This window comes from Centropristis striata, chromosome 5 (genome assembly GCF_030273125.1).
Source record: "Centropristis striata isolate RG_2023a ecotype Rhode Island chromosome 5, C.striata_1.0, whole genome shotgun sequence".
Taxonomy (NCBI): domain Eukaryota; kingdom Metazoa; phylum Chordata; class Actinopteri; order Perciformes; family Serranidae; genus Centropristis; species Centropristis striata.
Window position 1 is genome coordinate 5,090,260 of NC_081521.1, and position 17,828 is coordinate 5,108,087.

Here is a 17,828-nt window from a genome sequence, read left to right on the forward strand (position 1 = left end):
ACAGGGACGCTGACACTCACTGGAGGATTTGAAGTGAAGAGAGGAGGACGACAGAGAAGAGAGCAGAGAGGGAGAGGGAGGGAGAGATCAGGTGGGGGGAGGGAGGATTGGTTCGCTCTGTGGCTCAAACGCCGGGATAACGCCGAGATAACCCTCATCCCCAAGCAGCAGCTGTAGACGTGAGAGGGAAATGAATCCCACGAGAGAGCGACTTCTCTATCAATTGTGACATTTGCCGCACATGATAACAATGGCCATCTGTAGCAGCGAGGCTATGAAGGAGAGAGGAGGAGGATGGGTTGACACAGAGAGGGGGGGGGGGGTCCTTTAAACACACGTTCACACACAAGAGAGAAAAAAAACACCTCGACCAGTGGTGGAGGGAAAGGCACCTGTTCGAGTCAAGCAAGAGGGAGCAACACATGTGCTGAGGAGAGGGGGAGGGACAGGAGGACACATGAGAGACACAGAGACAAAGGAAACAGAGGGCTGAGAAGTGTGGCTTTTATTTGACTGCTTTTGTCATTCTGCCTTGTCATGCCAAGAAAACATTTGCATGTGTGTGTGAGAGAGAGACAATAAACAGGAGGTGGCAGCGATAGTAGGTCACCAAGAAAAGGAGGGAGGGAGGGAGGGCCAGGAAGAAAGAATGAAAGAGAGAGAGGAGGGGTAAACAGTATAAATATTTCCGTGTTAGACTGACCAGCACTGTTTTGCGGTCCATGTTTGCCTTCTTTAGTCATTACTTGAAGACAAATCCACAATTTAAGCACACACATACAACATCGAGCAACTACAAGCTACTTTCACCGTGTGTTGATAGTGGCGGTCCCTGTGGACAGTAGTGGTAGTGTTTCCATGAGCAGCACCGCCTCGTGTCGTAAAGATCTTGACCTGGATGTGCATTTGTTTTGGAAGACTCAGTGAATGAAAAATATAGTTTCCCAGTTCAATCCTGCATCTATTTTTTAAATGGCAAGACACAACACCAACAAACAATAGCAAAAAGAGTATATTTACATCGGGCGGCTCAGTTGGTAGAGCGGGTCTCCCACCAATCGGAGGGTTGGTGGTTCGATCCCTGACCATGGCAGCCTACATGTCGAAGTATCCTTGAGCAAGATACTGAACCCCAAATTGCTCCCGATGCTGTGTTCATCGGTGTGAGAATGAATTGCCAATGGTGGCAGGTGGGACCATTTATGGTAGCCTCTGCCACAAGTATAAATGTGTGTGTGAACGGGTGAATGAGAGCAGTCTATAGTGTAAAGCGCTTTGAGTGGTCGCAAAGTGACAAGAAAATCACTATATAAGTCAAGGTCCATTTTCCATTTACATCAAAATCACTGTACAACTGTTTAAAATGACTCAACCTGTAATTTACAAGGAGTGTTTACAAAAATCCTTCTAAATGTAAATGGACTGCATTTGTACATCGATTTTCTCTTCATAGCGACCACTCTATAATACAAGTCAGCATTCACACAGTCATACACTGGTGGCCGAGGCTACCATGCAAGGTGCAACGTACTCATCAGTAACATTCCCAGATCTACGGGACAACCTTCGGGAGCAATGTGGGGTTCAGTATCTTGCCCAAAGACACTTTGGCATGTAGGCCAGGGACTGGACCACCAACCTTCCTGTGAGTGTGTGACCACTCAACCATCAGCCCAGCTGGCAGTTTGGGTGACTAGCCAACCACACTGGACATAAAAAAATGGATTTCTCATGCTGAACTCCCACAGTTAAGCGGTCTAATAAAATCCAAGGATATGATTCAAGCCCCACTTGTAACGGTTTACAGCTCAAATATTCAGTTTCACTGTGACAATACTCGTCACAGCACAGAAGCTAAAGACACTGAACTTCCATTTTACTTTGTTTTTACAATCATCATATTACAGTTATTCATCTTGCTGTGCACTCTGCAAGCTCAGCTGTTTGCAGAGTGCATGGTAAAATGGTAAAAACACATGTTTTTACTGCCGTTTATGCACCCATGTTGCATGCACATCTACAACTTTTCGATTCAGTTGCTCAGTAACTTTGTTAAGAAAACTAAAGTTATCAACATTCCGGAGTAATATTATGTCTTCATAATAAGACAATAGCACAATATAGCTAGCAAGTAGCAAGGATAAAATAAACATAAGCAAACATAAAATGTTGCGTTATACACAAGCTGTTTTACAATAATATCCACTGTTACCTATACCTCCATGTTTTAGATGCTTTAACAGTCAATAACAAGATTCACACAGGATAAATCTGATGGTATTACATATTTTTTATCGTCAACAAACATAATGACCACACCAAAACCATTAAAGATCATCTATCATTCTTATATTGTCTGTGAAGTCAAAGCCGACGTTCCATAAACCATTGTTCAGAAAAACACATTAAAAACACATCAGTGGGCCACACGGCTTCACTGGATGACATGTTCTTTTATCAACACAAACGTGGGCACTGTAGTTTATTTTAAGTCAATCCCACATACAGCACCCTGCTGCTGTAAATACTCACTAAAGCACCAAATTCATCTCTGAAAATAGTCCCCAAAAACCCTTTAAATGCTGTTTGAGTCACATTTTCTGAGTAACTTTTGTGACCCGTTTTAGATTTATATCTTTAGTAACAACAATTGGGTTTGGGACAGAGTGCCACACACAGACACTTGTCACTGCAACTACACAGTCAGTCCATTCTGTGTCCGGTCAATGATGCTTTATCTCAAAACAATGAATCCATTTATTTTCAGTGGAATACTTCCAATTATTCAGAGACACATCATCCAGTGTGGATATGTTCAGGTGACTGAAGTCCACCACGTACAACCCTGATACCAGAAAAGACGCTGTATAACAATTAAATAAAAACAGAATACTTCAGGATTCAGAGTATATATTTACAAAAAAATAAAATCATCAGTTTAAACCAGGGGTGGGCAACTGGAGACCCGGGGGCCGCATACGGCCCGCACCTTCACTTGAAGTGGCCCTCAGTACAACTACATGCATTTGAGCATGAAATCTTAAAAGTGCAGTGTAAAAATGCACAAAATTACTTAAATTATTTACTTAATGTTGGTCTGCTGTTCTTGCAATAAAAAAAGGAAGAAATCACAGTAAGTGGTTATTTTTTATTTGCTTCAAACCTTTTGTATTCCTATTTATACTGTTATACATGCATTTGAGCATGAAATATGTTAAGTTACTGCACTGTAAACATATTTAAAATTGCAGTTTCATCATATCTGGTTAAGTGCACGGTCCTATATGTGGCCCTGTGGTAGTGTCCATGAAAAATTGTGGCCCCCTCCAGCATTTAAGTTGCCCATCCCTTGTTTAAACATTAAAGATATTGCCTTTTTACAGTTTTTGATTGATCACATGTTAAAAAGGATTTGCAATAATATTATAATATATTATATACGTTATACATTATTATAATTATTATATTTTATCGCATTTTGTTTTATTTGCATTTCAGACAGCGTCCCAACTTCTATGGAATCAGGGTTGTAGTAAGTTAACCCTTTTGTGTCACTGTCCACATGTATTTTGAGTATTATATCCTATATATTGGTCTCAAAGTATGCCTATAATGGATTATCAAAAGTATTATACAGCTGATGGTCACAAACCAAGCATTATATGCCATCATGCATTTCACTGAATGAAAAATAACAGAAAGACGAGAGGAGAGAGTCAAGCACGGTTGCAACCTGTTGTATAAAACGGATACATTTTTAATTTAACTTTGTATGAGAGGGAGGCAGTAGCTCAGTCCGTCTTTTTTGGCTTTCGGCCCCTTAAAATGAAGAAATGTCTACTTGTGCATCCTCATCAGAGGTTAAGCCCAAAATGTGGTTATGCATTAGGAGCAGGCATTTCTTTGTCTATCATTAAGGACTTTTAGAGGCTTGCTGAGGCGAATCTATCAGACATTTCAGTTATTCTAGAGATCCTTCAGACTTGAGGAGTTAAAAGCATCCTGTATTTCATTCATTTGATGGATTTTCGAGGCCAGACGAGGTGAAAGTATCCAGCATGTAATGTTTAGTCCGTACATTTTAGAGAGATTTACTGTATCCATTATTTCGCAAGAGAAAAAAGCAAATATTAGTGAAATTAAGGGGAAAATGTAATCCCTTCATCATCTGCTGACCTCTCTGACTGCCTCACAAAATGCCTTACAACATATTTAGCATTTTTATTTTGTCTGTGTGTTACATTTTGATGTCAGTGCGCAGAGGCCCTTTCCATCGTCATGATCTCCGCCAGCACCCAACATGTTCATCACATAATCAGGCAGGAATCTATTTTCAATATATCAGAACATCATAATCCCAGGCAGAGCACCGGGGGAGGCTCAGAGAGGCGGATTTACCGGTCACATGGCTGAGCGCAAGAGAAGGACACACAGCCAGAGATAGGGCAGAGAGTGAATAAGCAAAGAACAAGAGGGAAAAATACATTAATCTACTCTAGAAGCCACATTTTATTAGCAAGCACCGCAATGCAAATGAACACAAACAGCCGAGCCCCGGTGCGGAGAAACAGGAAGAAGTGGATTCATGATCCCTTTCTTGATTAAATCATGTCTATGCATATGTGTGATAATCAAATCAATTCCTCAGGGGGGAAACACACACAAGCGCGCACACACACAAGGGCGCACACACAAGCGCGCGCACACACACACACACACACACACACACACACACACACACACACACACACACACACTTTCTAATCACATCCCCAATGAATCCACTATGCCGCCCACTTTAAGCCTCCAGCTTTGTGGTCATCACAACTCAAGCAAAAGTATTTTTTTTAAACACAAACATGACATGAGTACAGAAGGAAAATAAACCGAGCAGAGATGGACTGTGTCACCCAACCGCAGATCCAACTGTTTGTGACGTAACCGAGCCCAGCTGTGGAGTCTGGCACGGTGCTGGGTGTTTGGCTCCAGCCACACTTTTTGGATATTTCACAGTTATGTGAGACAGCTGCAAAAATGGTGCTCTGGCATGGTCAGGACACAACTGGCTTTAATGGACATTAATATGTAACAAAAACCAGTGATGGTGTTTGTTTCTCATTTCCAGAGCTGGTAATGATTTTAAATGACCGTGAAAGGGAAATAAAGCGTAATGGCATAATTTATGGGTGAGTTAAAGGGAAGAGTACGATTAAAATTACATGAAATAAATGAGAAAGAAGCCAAAAGAAAGTGGGTCATTGGGCTAAAGATGGAGAAACGATGCTAAAGACTGGTTCAATTCTTCAGCCAGATATCCTGGATCAAGCATCCACCACGCATTATCATCATAACCATAGACTGTATATATTTTTTTTACTCACAAGGCACAGCATGGCGATACAGATTGGCTCGGATGGTCTTCTGCAGCTCGTGGTCAGGGGAGGACTTCTGAAACCTCAGGCTCAGGTAGTGCTTCAGGTCCTTGTTGAGCTTGTGACCTGGAAACAGACGAAAACAGCTCAAGAAAACAAACCTCCACATCGAGAAACCTGCTTGTGTCTTTGCTGTCATTTGACCGAAAGCTAGGTCGTGAAAGGCCGCGACATTTCCAATGTTGAAATGCTCCTGGATACTAAAACAGCACAAAACAAGCTTTTTTTTTTTACTTTTTCTTGGCCGATTTGGAAAAAGCAGAAGTCCTCCAGTAAGTGAATTAATACATTTGTTTAGGATTGTGTTTGTTGAATTGTTAATTATGTGCAATCATTTATCTCTTTTACGTAGGGATGTTTCAAACAACTCATTTCCCTGATATTTAAAGTCCAACACTAGCCCGAATCGAAGAAAACACAATCAAAACTGAGCACAAATGAACTTGTTGGCTTAAACATCGGCTGAAAACAGTGCACATATTGAGTGTTGTAGTGGAAGTTGATGAGGTGGATGCACTACAAACTAGATGGGAAGGTTACAGAGGAGGAAGTGGGTATACCCGTATACCTGCATCTCCCCTCCACTACACCACTGCATTATAAGGGTCATTTTGGACAGCCTTAGTATTAACCCATTCAAGCCAGGAAAGCATTTCTACCATTAAAGCTGGGAAAGCAGATACGTCGTTTTGTAGTATTTGTAGTTTTTTACCCACTTATTTTTGGTCTCTTGGCCAATGAAATGCATCAGAATACATGTGGGAGTGTCGCAATGCAACATGGGACTTTTCCAGAACTGAAATCATGGCGGAAGACGGCGATTTAGTAGGCGTTTGACACTTGACACTTGAATTTCCAGAAAAACTTCAGGTTTTAGGATAGTTTTCCCAGGCTTTTTTCCCAGGCAATTTAGGCCTAAATGGGTTCACCTCAATGTGGCACAAGGGGAAAGATTCAGTGCATCACCAACGTTCTTTGTCAGGACACCATGAATGTATAGACTCAGTTTAAATCAATCAAATATTTTGAGAGATGTTTGACTATGATCCATGACCATGATCTCAGTGCTAGAAGTTAAGTCAGGGGTGTACCAAAGTCATTTGGATTCATCCTCAGAGAATGATAAATGTCTGCACATACTGCAAAAAATGGGTGTCTAAAAACAAGATAAAAACACAAAATCTGAGGGAAATTATCTTGGACAGATAATTTCACTTGACAAGACTTCTTAAATTAAGATTATTCAATCTAGAAATAAACATGTTGAACTCTTAAAATAAGAAATTAACTCTTAAAAGAAGATAAATTAAAGGTGCAAGCAGTGATGAAATGGCCCGAGCAGAGTGACCTGACAATGAAAAAAACTTTAGATTTACAAGTGTTAGATAATTTATCTTGTTTTCAGAGTTAATTTCTTATTTTAAGTGTCCAACATGCTTTTTTCAAGATTTAACAATCTTAATTTAAGAAATCTTGTCAAGGTAAATTATCTGTCCATGCAGCAAGATCATTTCCCTCAGATTTACTGTTTTTATCTTGTTTTTAGAAACACCTTTTTTGCAGTGCATGTTTCATGGCAGTCCTTTGAATAGTTTTAGAGATATTCCGCACTGGACTAAAGTGGTGACCGAGTGACCGGCCACCCTTAGAGCCTCAACCTACTGAATTTTCATTTATTCAAACTTTCATCTATCTAATAAGATGGTAACGGTTGAATTTTCAAAGAAATAAACTGTCTGACAGTCTCAGTAGAGCAGGGAAAGACACACGGTATGTTACAGTGTGGTTCATTTAGAGAAACACAGACATTGAGGCAGGATTGGGTAATTAATTAAAAGAGTCTCTGATTGGATGGAATTCCCAGGCTTACTTAGCATCCATCCAATCAGAGGTGCTGATGCTGCTGGCTGAGTTTGAACAGTGCCCCGGCCCTCACAATGGGGCCAGATGGTCAGAGCTCGCTCTCACGCCAGGGTCTCATTTAGGACCATTTAATGATCTCCAAATATATCATCCATGTCTGGGAGAGCTGGCAGCAGTTCTTGGGGGAGGTGCCATGGCCTCCTGTCGGCCTCCGATCACAGCGAAGGAGTTTCTCTTGGCTCGGTGATAGAGATGGCAGGGTCAGTGTGCTGCTGACTCGGTAGGTAGGAGTTTACTTTGGAACTAAGAGGAATTATAACACGGCCTAAAGTCACAGTGAAGCAGCATTTAAAGCTTCTGTAATGTGATTGTTTCAGTGTGAAAAGGACAGATACTTGGACAGGGGAAAGATAAACATTGCTTAAATTAGATTGGGTCACTAACGAGTGGGCGTGGCTTTGTAAATATGCAGCGATAGAGTGCGAAAGAAGCCTGTTTACCTCCACCCACACCTTCCTCAATGGCATGGTTACATCAAGACAGAGAAGACAAGAGAGTAATGAATAATCTGATGTGATGGCTGTATTTGTATTTTATTGTATTTACTTGTTTATGTTAACTGTGTTTAAATGTTGTAACTTGTCACTTTTTATGCTTCTTTCTTGGCCAGGTCTCAAAGACATTTTTAAAATCTCAACGAGACTTTTTACCTGGTTAAATAAAGGATATATATATATATATATATATATATATGTAATAAATTAGACTTCAACCACATTCTTTTAATGTAAATTCAAGCAAAGTTTACTATGAAATTGCTTTGCCATAACAATAATACTAATAACAGGCAGAGAAAACAGCAGGACTTTAATTTTAAAATACTCAAAAATGGCACAGAAATGTAAAGTATTTGTCACTGTGTCTTCTTGAAACTTGATATTCTACATTTTTCATACAGTTTTTGGTACTGCTTTATAATAAGGTCCTTAATAACCATTAATGAACAAGTAATAAGGCATTGTTCTCGCTTTAGATTCGGCCTTTTTTCAGGGAACAAGAAATGGGTTAACAACTTAACTCTATGGAGTCTTGGGCTATTTTGTCCATTTTTGAATTATTACATGTCTTTGTAAGTCATTTTGTGTCTGTTTTTGTCATTGTGTGTCTTTTTTGGTCATTTTGTGTCTTTTTTTGGTCATTTTGTGTCTTTTTTTAGTCCTTTAGTCCAACATAAAATGTGATTTTGAATCTTTTTTTTTTACTTTCAAAACACTATCATGCTCAATAAAGAATTTTAAATGTTGCAAATGTGCATTAATTTCAGAGTACACTGAGACATTAAACTGCATAATTTTCAATTAAATTCTGGAAAAGTTGGTGTGTTCTAAAACTTTTGACCAGTAGTGTATATTTTACTGCATTTTATCCCTGATGTAAAGCACTTTGTGATTGTATCTATGAAAAGTGCTCTATAAATAAATTTTACTTACTTACTTAACTACCAGCCCCTCTTAAGTGCACTCATTAATATGTCAGGTCTTGTTTGTTTATTCTATAAAAAAAATTAAGGTGTCAAAACATCAATTTTGCACATGGTTATATGCTGGACTATAAGCTAAAGTCACTGGCTGCAGGTTTCAGCTGAATATTCACTGTACACACTTGAGAGTGATATCAAGATTCTCATCTCTCAGCAAGAAAAGCATATTTCCACAAAAATGTCAAAGTATTCCTTTGAAGTTAGATCAATAAAGAGTTGGACTACACTGTAAAAAAATAATCTGTTAAATTTACGGTAAATTACCGGCAACTGTGGTTGCCAGAACATCACTGTAAAAAATACAGTTAGGGGGTTTTCTACTGTAAATTTAAATATCAGCAAAAGCTAATTTAGACTGAATATTCTCGTTATTTTTAAGGTAATTGTGTCATTCATTCACACATCATGGCAAATCTCCATTAACTTTACATGAAAATGTTATATTTTTATAGCAAAACTGTTATGTGCATTCCCTACAGTTCATGACAGTAAAAGTAAAAATTGTACTATTCCTTGATTTACGGTAATTAAAAAGTGTCTACTACGGTGATACACAATTTTAAATTTTACGCCCCATTCCTGATGCAATTTGACAGTGTTTTACTGTAATTTCTACAAACATTTTTTACAGTGTACCTCCCACGTTAGCGTTAGGGCTGTGTTAGAGGTACGGGCGTGAAAATCCCTCCTAAACCCAGCAGGAAGGAGGCAGGAAGTGCTTCCAGCCTGAGAGGAAGTGCTCCTGCTGAGAGAGCGGAGTCAGGGACAAGGACACAGCGATCAGCAGCATCAGTGTAGCAGCTGAGAAAGTGAAAATGGTCTTAAAGCAGAGGAGTATCTGTCATCTGCCCTGCGGTGCGGCCCCGTGGTGACATCATCATCTGTCAGCTCCACATCCACCTCCTCCGCCCGTGGACATTACTATAAATACTGAAGCACGGAACACCGATCATGTGAAGTCCCAAAAGACACAACAACACACAGGCTTCAAATGCAGAAATAATGATGGACAAATATTAAATCTGAAGCCTGGGAGACCACAGTAAAAAAAAATCCAGATAAATTTGTCACAAAGAAATTTGTTTTTCACTGTGGTTAATTAGGATTTTGGCTTCTAATGACTATGGAAACAAGATAATTGAGAGCCTTTCCATCATCCCTTACAGTGGTGCGTTTTTTGCTCCTTTTTGCTGAGTTACTGACTGGAATTTGTTGTATATATGCACTAGAACATTGCTGATTTAATTTATTTTGGTCAAATTAATTTTGTATAATTACGTCTATGTATGGAATATATTTTTAATTTATTATGTGTGTGTATACACAAAAAAATAAATAATTATATATATATATATATATATATATATATATATATATATATATATATATATATATATAAATACATTTAAAATTAAAATAAATAAATTTAAAATTATTCAAATGTTTTTCTATTTTTTTTTGCCTTTTACATAACATACTTTATAAAGCAGGAAATAATGTTTGGAGTTACTTGATTTTATTTATTCTATATTTAAAGCCAATCAGTCAGTACTGTATGTTCAGTATTAGTAGTTTGCTGAGGTTTATTTTATCTTCTATATTTAGTTTATTTTCACTGTTTACTTCTAGAACTGGTTAAATTGTATGTATACTGGTAATACCATTAAATCTTCTTCTATGAAGTGTTTTTGGTTTCTATCAGCCGCCATATCAGTAATCAGTTCATGTTTCCGCTCTCTAAAATCAGTATTAGTATTGGCATCAAAAAACATCATATCGATCGGGCTGCTGCATTTTTCAGAGTTCAATAAATGCATGATGTTTCCAAAGTCAGTGAGTAATCGTGTTAGATAAGTGTGATCTCAATATTATAGCAAGAGCAAGTTTATTTATATAGTATGTTTCATGCACGGGGGCAATTCAGCGTGTTTACATAAAACACATTCATATTGAAGAAAATAACTGCAATTATGATTGTTGCAATAATCAAGCAGCCCCTATGATAATAATAATAATAATAATAATAATAATAACACTTAAAAACACGGATAAGCTAACATTAGCATAGCCAGAATTCTGATTACACCATGAGACATTTTCTACCCCAGAAGTGGAGACACTGGTTGGTAGTCTACCTTGCTGTATTTTTCCGTACATCTATACACACACACACACACACACACACACACACACACACACACACACAGCCCACTGTGTAATTCAGTGCAAGCAAAGCACAGTCAGGTAATTGTTACCTAGCAACCAGCCAGTGCTGACGACCATCATTACGGTCCCTGCTAGGCAAGCAGCAGTCAGATTGTAAAAGGAAAAGCAGATACAACAGCACACTCTCACACACGCACACACACACACACTCACACATTGAACACATACAAGCATCCTTCCAATTCTTCCTCTGCGGCTCCACTTCCACGTCTGCGCTGATTTGATTTATATAAACAGCCCCTCATCTAAAATGAAATATGTTACACATACATTAGTGTTTTTCATTGAGCGTTGTGTCAGTTTTGCTGGCTCAGATGCTTTCACAGAGATAAGGACCGCTGTCAGAAACAACCCCCTCCTGTGGGGACGTACAGCTAACAGAGGGCGGGCCGCCCAGGTGTCATGCTCCATCAATGAGAAAGTCATCAAATATTCAATATTTATGAGGATTAAAGCCGTGTGCATCACAGATTACAATCACACCGCTGCGCGTGTGCAGTTCAAACACTGTTCACTTAATTTCTCCACAGATTTTTAATCACAAATGCCGCTTCGACAAACAAATACCTCGATGTTAAGGTGCTGTAGACGTCAAATTGAAAAATAAAAACCATACTGGTATGTAGCTGCTTGACGAAATAAGTCCCTCTCAGATACAGACAGAGGATTCATGGTTTGATATGAAAAATTTAAGCTGTGTCACAGTTTGAGCTCAGAAAAATAGCTTTAGAAAGTGCAATACTTTTTTTTTTTTTTTTCAATTTATTACCGTGTTCCGCTTTATGAAAGCATAACATGGTATTTGAGATTTTGGAATAAAAACAATAGTTTTTTTTCTTGACCCATTTAGAACGGTTTCCCAGCAGCATGCAACAAAAAGGAAAATAAAACAACAGCTTTAGAATCCAACAAAAACAACCAGATGTGGTGTGATAACAGGAGATATTATCTCAGCTCACAGCGCTGCAGTGCTCCACAGATTTTGAACAAAACAATTCAGCTTGTGCATTGAATGGAGATCGTTGTCTTATATAAAATAAGAAACAGCATTTTGTTACTGGGCATGTGCAGTATACACTGTGTCCACTAATCCACAGCTGTGGACTTCTCCTAAATATAGTCTGTGCTGATATTTTAACAGTCAGATTAAAAAGATTAAACCTTAAATGACAGGCACAGATTTAAATGAAATACAATACAGAGAAACCACTCAGTGAGCTCTTTTATGGAGCACATCGATAATCAATATCAGTGTATTAATGCAATAAGGTCTAAGAAGTAAATAGCCTCACATAGCAATGCAACTATCATTGGATCAATCAATTATCTAATCTATATAAAAATAATCATAATGTGATAATCGATATAATACAGTAATTACTTGCAATTACTAGTTATTTCTATAAAGAATAATGATGAAATTATAACATTGTTTACTGTGCCGTATTGCCATATACAGTACCATTAAAAATCAGTGTTTAACAGTTTTTTTTATTCTTACAGTAAACAAATCAGTACTGTAAACACAATTAAAAAATCAGTGTTTAATTGTTTTTTATTTTACACTAAAGAAACCAGTACTGTAAATAAAACTAAAATCAGTGTTTGTTTAAAGTATTAAAAAGAGTACTGTAAATAAAAATACAGTAGTTCTACTGTAAATAATAATTACTTTGTATATTTTTAATTTATTTAATTTAATTTATTTTTATTTAAATATGGAGTTTGCTTTCTTTTCCCTGTATTATATCACATTAAACTGAATATCTTTGGGTTTTAGAATGACAAAACAAGATATTCAAAGACATCAGCTTCGATTTTATGAAACTGCAATGGACATTTTTATCTATTTTTTGACAGACTTTGGACCAAATGATGAATAGACAAGCTAGTCTGCAGATTAATCAATAATGAAAATAATCATGCATTGCAGCCCTAGTCTAAAATGTATATAAAATAAAATGTTTTTCCACTATTTCCAATTTACCTCCACTTAGCTGTAATGTTAGGGTGGCAAATTGAAACTGATTGACATAAAAAAAAAAAAGTTTTAGCAAAAATGCCATCAATTCTCAATTCCCAGCAACTGAAATGTGAATGTTTTCTTAGTTTTCTGTGATAGTAAACTGACTGTCTTTTGGTTTTAAACTATAGGTCACACAAAACATGTAATTTCTGGCAATGTAATAGTCTTTTTCTATGATTTTCAGACCTTTTATGCAACGCTGAATAGAGCCCTGTTATTCTGTCTGCCAGTGAAAAGACTGAAAACAACTGAAAACACTGTCTGTCTCTGGAGACGATATTCTTGATTCTCATAACAATGAAATCATTCCATCAGGGGAGAAAATCGGAGACACCAGAGACGCTAGCGTATTGAGAGATGTTTCCTGGGAGCAGAGATGTTTGTGGAGCTGGCTGGTAAAAGACTGTGTGTGGCAGAGATGTTTTCAACCTCCGGATGAAGCAGAGCAGAGAAGTGTGAGGATGTGAGGCCCCTGTCGTTTCACAGATAGACAGAGAGTGAGACATAGAGATGGGTTTAACCCAAATAAGAGTGGATTATACACATCCTCCATGTCTCCAGTCAGCATTACATAACCTTAAATCTAGTTATGCATTTTGGGGATGTGTGTTTTTTAAAAAACATCTAAGGAGAGAGTGATTCAAACATTCTCACACACTAAATTAAAAATGTTTTAAAGAAATCTAATTGAAGAGGTTGTCTTCACCAGCTCTATTTAAAGGGTTGGGATGCTTTTCATCTCATGCTACATGGTATAAAACAAAGTGACATTTGGAGAGGATTCTAAAAAAAAATATGCATTAAAACATGCAGGCCAGGCAGAAAACATATGGTGGTGGCTGCTTAAAACATAAGCAAAAGGCTGCCAAACAGCTGCAGCATATAGCACCACATAACAGCTGTCAGCACTATAAGTCAGTGCTACTACCTGTCAATCACGCCTGTGGAAATAAACACACCAGGTGGTTACCATTACAAACACAATGCTACACATCCCAACAGCAGTTGTGGTTGAGGTGGTTTTGATCATTTGTACGTCTCAGATCAACAGCTTGCAGAGAGGGAACGATTTGAGAAAACCTCCATGTGAGTGTTTAGTATGTGTGTGTGTGTGTGTGTGTGTGTGTGTGTGTGTCCAGCTCTGCTCAGCTGCTGATTGGGATTCATCTCCCGTCCTCCAGCTCAACACTGCCCTCTGTGTCTCTGAGCCTCACCGCTGAAATCTGCTTCACACACACACCGTTACCACAGCAACCCAGAGCCAACCAGCGCATGAGATGAGCCGTGTGTGGTCATTATGGGCTGCTGCCCCCCAGTGGTCGATCTCAAGTCTATGAGGTTGAGAAGAAAACAACAACAAACCTACAAAACATGTGATTCCCAATCCCTGTTAGAGTCCATTTAAGGATGTATACATCTAAAACTAATAAAGCACTAAATTATAAGTTTGAGTATTTCTGTTTAATGTTGTACTTTTTATTCCACTACAATATTCTTTCAATTTCATATTAGGTTTTTAATTTAGCTGTAAAATTTGATGAAATGTTATATTATCCTATAAATCATGGGTCTCAAACTTGCGGCCCGTGGGCCAATTGCGGCCCTCGTGACGATATTTTGTGGCCCCCATCTAAATATGAAAGTTTAATGTGAGTTTTATATGAATGACACTTTACCGTGTTGTGTGTGGAAGGTCCCTTTAATTACTTTTTTTGGTAATTTTGTGTCTTTTTTTTTGGTAATTTTGTGTCTTTTTTTTAGTAATTTTGTGTCTTTTTAAAATCATTTTCTGACTTAAATAATTTTGTCTTTTTTGGTAATTCTGTCTTACTTTGGTCATTTTGTGTCTTTTTTAAGTAATCTTTTTTTTTCTATGATTTTGTGTCTTTTTTTAGTAATTTTGTGTCTTTTTTTTGGTCATTTTGATACTGCCTCCAGCAGCCCCCAGGTAATTTGAGTTTAAGACCCCTGCTATAAATGGTTAAAATGAGCTCCATATGTGTTGTAATGCATGACTAATAATATTATAATATACTATAATATAATATTATAACACTTCAATTGTGACCATTACCTAAGTGCATTTTTCTGATTACACTTTGTGCTTTTACTTAAGTAAAATCTATAATGTAAGATTTTTTTAAACATTTTTTAAAAGCAGGCACAAACAATCTGCAACTAAGATGCAACAAATAACACTAAAAGATTTAGTAAAACATCAACACAATTGTTTTCTTTTAAGAATCAGACCACACATGGATCTGCACGGGCTACAACAGAAAAAAATCCCTAAATTATAGCTGCTCTCTGGGAGAATACTACACAGTCAACACTCAATTGGTATGTGACTTAATTATTGCAAGCAAAATACATATTACACAAGAAGATGAGCATGGAAACACAGAGAATGTAAACATCCCCAAACAAACTCTGAGTTAACCACTAAATCACTAAAGAGAAATTAACTGTGGGTAACTCTGGTGCAAGAGAAGAGAGAGAAGATCTCTGTTTTTTGTGTGTCAGTTGTCTGCATGTGTTTTTCTCGCCCCTGGGAGTCTCTGCTGGCACAGGTTTGGTGTTAAATGACAGGCAGGTTGCCCTTACTATTCAATCCTGAAGTAACTGGAAGACAAACACACACACACACACACACACACACACACATTGTCCTAGCTAATGAAACACCACCTGTAGTGATGACAGAGGGGATTATGGTGCAAGACAAGACGCCCTCCCAAGCTCCATCTCCACCTGTGGGTGTTGGGCTAAGGTGACCTCGTCTCGTGTTTGGCCATGTAGCAGCCAGGTGTGAGACTTCATGCAACTGGTGCATGCTTTGATGGAATAGTTTGACATTTTTTGGAAATGTTTGCTTTCTTGCTGAGAGTTTGAGGAGTTTGATTTCAATATCTGTCTGTTCATTTCTAACTTTGCTTAGCACACTGCAAAAAAGGTGTGTCTAAAAACAAGATAAAAACACTAAATCTGAGGGAAATTATCAATTCAATTCAACTTTATTTCGTCATGTATACATATACTAGGAATTTGCATTGGTCTTCTCCATGCAGGCAACACACATTACAAAAGAAAGACAAAGACAAAAAACACAATACAAGGACAAATAGTACCATTATGAGCAATACATTATTGCAACAGTTTTGCTGCATGGACAGATAATTTCACTTGACAAGATTTCTTAAATTAAGATTGTTAAATCTAGAAATAAGCATGTTGAACGCTTAAAATAAGAAATTAACTCTTAAAACAAGATCAATTATCAAAAACTTCTAAATCCAAAGGTTTTTTTTTATCTTGGTAAGAACAAAATAATTTGCAGTGCACTCTGCTCGGCCAGTTCATCGCTGCTTGCAGCTTTAATTTATCTTGTTTTAAGAGTTAATTTCTTATTTTAAGTGCACAACATGCTTTTTTTCTTGATTTAATAATCTTAATTCAAGAAATCTTGTCAAGTGAAATTTTCTGTCCATGAAGCAAGAGAATTTCCCTCAGATTTAGTGTTTTTATCTTGTTTTTACACACCATTTTTGCAGTGCACAGGCAACACTGAAACTCATAAATTGATATTGGGGGGGAGTGTAAAAACAATCATTTCTGAGGGTTATGTGTCAATTTCTTGGGCAAGACCAATTGAATAAGTTAATACGAACTACCTGTTCCAAGTCTTTGCGCTACATATTACACTAGTGTTATTCACAACATAGGTTTAGTTTAGACAGAAAATATTACTGCATTCAATTTATTTTTCTAAAAAGGAAACCAATAAGTTGTTGATTTATAGAGCCCTGTCTTATTTTCTCTTTTGTATATTTACTGATTGGTATTTCTTCATGGAATAATTAGTAGAATACTCAATTAGAAAAATAATTGATAGCTGCAGCACTAAATTTAGTGCACAAATATGTATCTAGTTTGTTGGTTACCTTCAGAAAGAGCCGAGGTCGCTGTTTCTTCTGTCTCCACTTATAATAATATAGAGATATTTTTCTAACCCTCACCAAGAATGTAAATGCATACATCTCCCAAAATGTCAAACCTTTCCTTTGACACTATAACTTAGCAGACAATACATCCAGATGTGCTCCACATTACAAAGAGAAGCAGAGAGATCTCAGAAGCAGTGGTCAGTTGGGGATTTCACAAGCTCGTCTGTTATCACATGTTGATTAAGACGGCTCCACAATGTCTGCGTCCTTCTATCTGCTGCGGTGCTGCGGTACAAGGGGAGCAACAAACTAAAACACAATTACAGACACAAAATCACACACTGATTGTCCATTACAGTTGTATTTCTAAGAAGCCATCTTCTAAATCTGTAAATTGCCCTCTCTGTCATCATCCCAGGCCATCTCAGGCCGACAACCCAGAGCTCACAGTGAGCACAAAGAGACGGCATTTCCTCCAGAGGACAAATAATATTGTATTTCCTCTGGCCGATTCTGAATAATGGCCACAGAGTAGGAACTGGAAATGCTGGTTCTTAAACAGTAAATTCCATTGTTTCAGTGGCTTCCTGTGGGTCTCAGGACATCCCGTCAGTCAACACTGGACTCTCCAGTTACACATGAGAGCATTTAACTCTACATTATCCAGCAATATAGGGAGGGGCCGTCTGAGAGAGGTGGACATCGGGAGGGATGCAACAGACAAAATAATCAAATACTCCTGCTCTCACTGATGGCTTCACTCGGCTCTCTCGGTGTGATAAAGTAGCTGCAATCTC

General features: G+C 37.8%; 1 protein-coding gene across 11 annotated transcripts in view; it reads right to left on the reverse strand.

Moving 5' to 3' along the window:
* Window positions 1–17,828, reverse strand: part of LOC131971315 (membrane-associated guanylate kinase, WW and PDZ domain-containing protein 1-like) — a 134,053-nt gene that overhangs the window by 78,055 nt on the left and 38,170 nt on the right. For 10 of the 11 annotated variants that reach the window (XM_059332703.1, XM_059332711.1, XM_059332700.1 and 7 more), the window contains exon 2: window positions 5,382–5,498. The exons of the other annotated variant lie outside the window; for it this stretch is intronic. In XM_059332703.1, coding sequence (XP_059188686.1) covers window positions 5,382–5,498 — 117 coding nt within the window. The remainder of the gene's footprint in view (window positions 1–5,381; window positions 5,499–17,828) is intronic. 11 annotated transcript variants of the gene reach the window in all.